Here is a 6,222-nt window from a genome sequence, read left to right as displayed (position 1 = left end):
AAACCTAACTCTCAGTGATAGAAAAAGCCTACACAAATATTAATGGGTAAAAAAAAAAAAAAAAAAAAAAAAAACCAGGTATGTTTCCTTGCAAGCAAAATGGAGAAAAAGATATTCTTGTTGTTACTATGATTATTAAGCCACAGACACATAAAATCCACAAAATGGATTGGTGGCTTTGGAAATGCAGTATCATATCAAAGGTGCAGACTGTTTCAAACGTTCTCTACATATCCGGCTGAAACAAGAACCGAACCAAACTTCAACCCCACCAGCGACACAACGCGCCTGTGACCTTGGTGAAAACGTCATGACCAGCTGCCACACAGCTAGACCCAGGAATCCTTCTCTAGAGATGCGTGGACACAATCACCAGGTCTCAAGTCCAGGGCAGGGATGAAGGGCTCTGGCTGCGCCCAGTGCAAAGCACGTGCATCATTGGACCAATTTCTGAATAGATTTTTATAAATATGTACAAATCAGTTACAGGCACTTGAAATGTCTTTGGCTGGAATAACCCAACATCGCAAGATAATGTATTCACAGAGCGTCCAGGCCCAGGCTGGGTTCAGCAGGGAAGGATTATGGTTCTCTCAGTCTCTCTCAGAAAACAGGAGCTGTGGGATTAGGCTTCAGCCAAAGCCACCTGGAAGAGAGCAAGCCAGGGAAACCAGTCAAAGAGGGAAGCCCAGGTAACTCAGCCCAGGGTTCCAGTGCCTACCCAAAGACCAGGGCGCGACACTAATGGCACATATCGACCAGGCAGGGAAGTTATTAAACCCCTAAGAAGAAAATCTCACCTAGGAAGAAGTGACTAGAAATCCCAGTCTCCTGCAAGATGCAGCCCATCTGGAACCACTGTGCAGAGACAGAATGAACTGGTTTTTTTGTTTGTTTTTTCTTTTGAGACAGGGTCTTACTCTGTCGTCCAGGCTGGAGCGCAGTGGCACAGTTCACAGGTTACTATAGTTTCCAACTCCTGGGCTCAAGCAATCCTCCCACCTCAGCCTCCCCAGTAGCTGGGAATACAGGCACGCACCACCACACCTGGCTAATTTTTTAACTTTTAGTAGAGATGGGGTCTCACTATGTTGCCCAAGCCGGTCTTGAATTCCTGGGCTCAAGTGATCCACCTACTTTGGCCTCCAAAAGTACTGAGATTACAGGCATGAGCCACTATGCCCAGCCCTCTTGTGTGTATTTTTGGTTGAATCTGTGGATGTGGAACCCACAATTATAGAAGGCCAGCTGTGGTTTCTGTCTTCATTAGAAGTGTTTTTACCTTCAGCCTATATTATGGTGTTGGATTTTTAATCATACCCAAGCCGTCATCGCTATTAAAGGGAGTGACTTGGCAGTGGTTCTTTCAAAAACTACAAAAATTAACCAGCTGTGCTAATGCGTGCCTACAGTCCCAGCTACTTGGGAAGCTGAGGACTGCCTGAGCCTGGGAGGTCAAGGCTGCAGTGAGCTATGATTGCATTGTGAGCCACGATCGCACCACTCCATTCCAGCCTGGGTGACAGAGCTCAACCCTGTCTCAAAAATAAATAAATAAATAAATAAAATAAAGCCAGGCGCGGTGGCTCACACCTGTAACCTGTAATCCCAGCACTTTGGGAGGCTGAGGTGGGCAGATCACCTGAGGTTGGGAGTTTGAGACCAGCTCGACCAACATCGAGAAACCCTGTCTCTACTAAAAATACAAAATTAGCTGGGCATGGTGGCACATGCCTGTAATCCCAGCTCCTCGGGAGGCTGAGGCAGAATTACTTGAACCCAGGAGGCAGAGATTGTGGTAAGCCGAGATCGTGCCAATGCACTCCAGCCTGGGCAACAAAAGTGAAGCTCCGTCTCAAAAAACAAAACAAAACAAAACAAAAAACCTAAAAAAAGCAGAACTACTCAAAAGAAAAAAACCAAAACATAAGAATACAACAATAAAAATAATACAAGTTTTAAAAATACACTGTAACAACGATTTACATAGCATTTACACTGTAGTAGGTATTGTTAAGTAACCTAGAAGCTGGGCACAGTGGCTCACACCTGTGATCCCAATACTTTGGGAGGCTGAGGCAGGTGGATCACTTGACGTCAGGAGTTCAAGACTAGACTGGCCAACATAGTGAAACCCTGTCTCCATTAAAAATACAAAAATTAGCTGAGCATGGTGGCACATGCCTGTAATCCCAGCTACTCGGGAGACTGAGGCAGGAGAATCACTTGAGCTTGGGAGGCGGAGGTTGCAGTGAGTGGAGATCACACGACTGCACTCCAGCCTAGGTAACACAGCAAAACTCCGTCTCAAAAAAAAAAAAGTAATCTAGAGATGATTTAAAGCTACAGAGGATGTGCAGAGGTCATATGCAAATAATGCACCCTCAGAAGGGATCTGGACATTCATGAATTTCGGTGTCCACCAGGGTCCTGGAACCAATCCCCCTAGGATACTAAGGGATGACTGTCATTTCTTTGGATGAAACGTGCCACCCACAATAAATGGAGTAATGATAACTGTGACTTTCTATATACAGAGGCCTCTAGCAAAATGTTAGCCTGGACCCCATCCACTGCTCACCTTCTCAGGACAAAATTCAGGATTGCTCTGACGCAATTTGCTGGGTCTGCCCTTGATAACAGCATAGCAAAACATCGTAATCACCATCACAAAGAGGAAGTAACTGGTGTGCATGAGATGCAAATTTATTAATGAACGGTCATCCTAAAGAAAGAAGAGAAAAAAAAAAACAAACGTGCTCTGAGTGACTGAAAGGTTTTAATGCTGGGTTTTGAGAGACAGGCTTTACAAACTCCAGACTTGCCACAACTTTTATTCTCAAGCTGGGAGAGGAGGTTTCTCCTTCTGGCTCCTAAATTACCAAAGCTGGACCTCATTAAGTGAAGACACGGTGTTTCCAAGCAATCCCTGGTAGAGAGCAACCATTCCTTCCTAGCGTTGTAGTCTGCCCTGTGTTCTGCACCCCCACACTGCCTGAACCCTGCCCTTCCAGCAGGCCTCCTCCCCTGCGAAGGCTGCAGAGACTGCGTCTTTAAGCCCTTTCTGGACACATCCTCATCATGGAATTGCCCTCCGGTTGCAAGGCTGACAGCCGAGGTTGCATTCCTAAGTCCTGGCTATGCCCCCACCAGGAAGGCCTTAGCACCTCACCTCTCCTCAGGGTTACCTCCTTGCTCCTGCATTTCCCTACTTCTCTAAGTCCCTGGATGAAAATGCTGACATCATCTTTGATTCACTGCCCTTTGACCTCCCACAAGCAGTCAATCCCCAGGCCCTGCCAGTTACTAGAGAAACCCCAGACACACTTCCATTCCTTTTCCCTCTCATATCTCCAGGTCTCAGGTCAGCCTGGGCTCCGCCCCTGCTCATTTACCACATAGTGGGGCAGCCCAGTCTTCTCGGCACATTGCTTTACCAATCCCCATGGCCCAAACACAGGCAGGGATTGTCCTCGGCCAGGCACGAAGGACCTCAGCCCACCATCCAGCCTGACCTCCAGGGCTGGCTCCTGCAGGACCCTGGCCTACATATGAGCCTCAGAAAAGGGCAAAAGCCAGGCGCAGTGGCTCATGCCTGTAATCTCAGCACTTTGGGAGGCTGTGGGAGAATCACCTGAGGTCAGGAGTTCAAGACCAACCTGGCCAACATGGTGAAACCTTACCTCTACTCAAAATACAAAAATTAGCTTGGTGTGGTGGCAGGTGCCTGTAATCCCAGTTACTTGGGAGGCTGAGGCAGGAGAATCACTTCAACCCAGGAAGTGGAGGTGGCAGTGAACCAAGATTGTTTCACTGCACTCCAGCCTGGGCAACAGCACAAGACCCCATTTCAGAAAAAATAAAAGAGTGGGCTTGGGCCAGGTGCAGTGGCTCACACGTGTCAACCCAGCCACTTGGTAGGCCAAGGCAGGAGGATCGCTTGAGGCCAGGGGTGCAAGACCAGCATGGGCAATATGGCAAGACCCCATCACTACAAAAAATTTAAAAATTATCCCGGCATGGTGACATGCACCTGTAGTCCTAGCTACTCCGGAAGCCTGAGCCCAGAATCTGAAGCTGCAGTGAGCTATGAATGCGCCACTAGACCCCCATCTGGGTGACAGAGCAAGATCCTGTCTCTAAGAAAAAAAGTAGGCTCAAGTCTAAGTAGGAAGCTGAGCTAGTGCACAGCTGTTAGACAAAATAGGTGTTTTCTTCTCCTTGCCTCTCGGTTCAGTTAAATCCTATTCAGGCCTCACTCTCTAGCTGAAGATTCATCTCCTTCTACTCACTTCTACCTTTCAGAACTCCAAGCAGCACTATTTCTTGTTCACACTGAGACTAACTAGATAGTCTTCTATGTATATCTGTGAACATCCCTCTAAGATAGTATTAATACAAGCATCCCTTGCAACTCCCAGGGGTTAGGCAGTTCCTCAAGAAATAACTGCTGCCAAACAACAGAGAAAACGAAGAGAAGAACCAGATTTTCCTTAACCAATTGGTGGCATGTTTTTCCAAGCATGCACCTCTCCGACAAGTGTCCCAAGGCAGCTGGAAATCTAGAGTGGCAGAGGATATGCTTACCCAGGGAAGTCAGCAGGACCTACACCAACAGTTGCAGCACATGCACACACATGTGCCCATGTGCGCACGTACACACACACACACAGACGCACACACGCACACACACAAACACATACACACACACAGACACACGGTTTTTGTCACTTACATCTGGAACAATCACTGTAAGCTTGGGATTTAAAGCATGATAGACTTTTCCAATGGCCCCCTTATAACACCAGAAAGGATTGTAATCTTGAGCGTATTTTGTGTTGGCATCTCTGGCAGTTGTGAAGATCTTGTACCAGAGCGTGGCATTGCTGTACGTGTCGGGTACACAGTGCGGTGGCTGTCTGTAGGGGAAGAGGAGGAGGAAAGACACATGCTCAGTGACCTTAGTCATTCACCTGTGTCACCCCCACAGCAGCTGGCAAAACAGTGAACATGGCAACACATGTGGAAAGGGGAAATGTAACTTACATGCTCATACTTCTTTGAGATAAATACCATTAAATTTTAGTTTGAGGGTCTTTACAAAAAAAAATAAACACATAACAGAAAAAGAAATAGGTGCCTGACATTTAGGGGTGTTTAATTTCTGCCTTCAGAATTCCCATATAGTCCTTTCACATGGGATGCAATGGACATAAGCCCCTTTTACACCTATTTCCTCAAATTAGTTAAACTCTTAGTATATTAGTCTGTTCTTAGGCTGCTAATAAAGACATACCCGGGACTGGGTGATTTATAAAGGAAAGCAGCTTAACTGACTCACAGTTCAGCATGGTTGAGGAAGCCTTAGCAAAGTTACAATCATGGCAGAAGGGGAAGCAAACACATCCTTCTTCACAGGGCGGCAGCAAGAAGTGCCGAATAAAAGGGGAAAAACCCTTCTAAAACCAACAGATCTTGTGAAAACTCATTCTCTACCACGACAACAGCAGCACGGGGGTAACCACCCCCGTAATTCAATTACCTCCCACTGGGTCCCTCCCATGACACATGGGGATTATTTTGAATTGTAGTTCCCAAAATTACCTGTGTAGATTTGGGTGGAGACACAACCAAACCACATCATCTTTTTTTTGTGAGACAGAATCTCACTCTGTTGCCCAAACTGGTGTGACCTCAGCTCACTGAAACCTCCACCTCCCAAGTTGAAGTGATCCTCCTGCCTCAGCCTCCCAAGTAGCTGGGATTACAGGCGCCTGCCACCACACCTAGCTGATTTTTGTATTCTTAGTAAAGACAGGGTTTCACCATTTTGGCCAGGCTGGTCTTGAACTCCTGACCTCAAGTTACCCATCCATCTCAGCCTCCAAAAGTGCTGGGATCACAGGTGTGAGCCATTGCGCCCAGCTCAAAGCATATCACTTAGTTACAACTGGAAGCTTTACCTACAAAATTCTGTATCAGTTACTGTAACACAATGTTTAACTTAACCTGCTCTTGGCCTACAAACCTCCAAATGTCCAAAATAGATAAATCCCAGGATAATTCTTATTTAAAAAGGATTAACCATAGAATTCTTTTAAATAGGCTATATCTTATGTATTTCACCTGTTTATTTATAGGTAAATATCTCCTTTACAGAGAAAGGAGAAACCTCCCCATCACACACACACACACAAAAAAAAAAATGTAAAAGGCAAAGCT

General features: G+C 46.2%; 1 protein-coding gene across 3 annotated transcripts in view; it reads right to left on the bottom strand.

The window, feature by feature from the left end:
• Nucleotides 1-52: 52 nt before the first annotated feature.
• Nucleotides 53-6,222, bottom strand: part of TMEM248 (transmembrane protein 248) — a 41,551-nt gene continuing 35,381 nt past the window's right edge. For all 3 annotated transcript variants that reach the window (XM_037731787.1, XM_017509714.2, XM_037731786.1), the window contains exons 5-7: nt 4,736-4,919; nt 2,582-2,725; nt 53-646 (exon numbers count right to left, since the gene is read on the bottom strand). In XM_037731787.1, the coding sequence (XP_037587715.1) occupies nt 626-646; nt 2,582-2,725; nt 4,736-4,919 (349 nt within the window). In that variant the 3' untranslated portion in view covers nt 53-625. The remainder of the gene's footprint in view (nt 647-2,581; nt 2,726-4,735; nt 4,920-6,222) is intronic.

This window comes from Cebus imitator, unplaced genomic scaffold (genome assembly GCF_001604975.1).
Source record: "Cebus imitator isolate Cc_AM_T3 unplaced genomic scaffold, Cebus_imitator-1.0 Scaffold419, whole genome shotgun sequence".
Classification (NCBI taxonomy): domain Eukaryota; kingdom Metazoa; phylum Chordata; class Mammalia; order Primates; family Cebidae; genus Cebus; species Cebus imitator.
The sequence above is the reverse complement of the archived record's forward strand: the minus strand, read 5'-3'. Positions and strand labels throughout refer to the sequence as shown.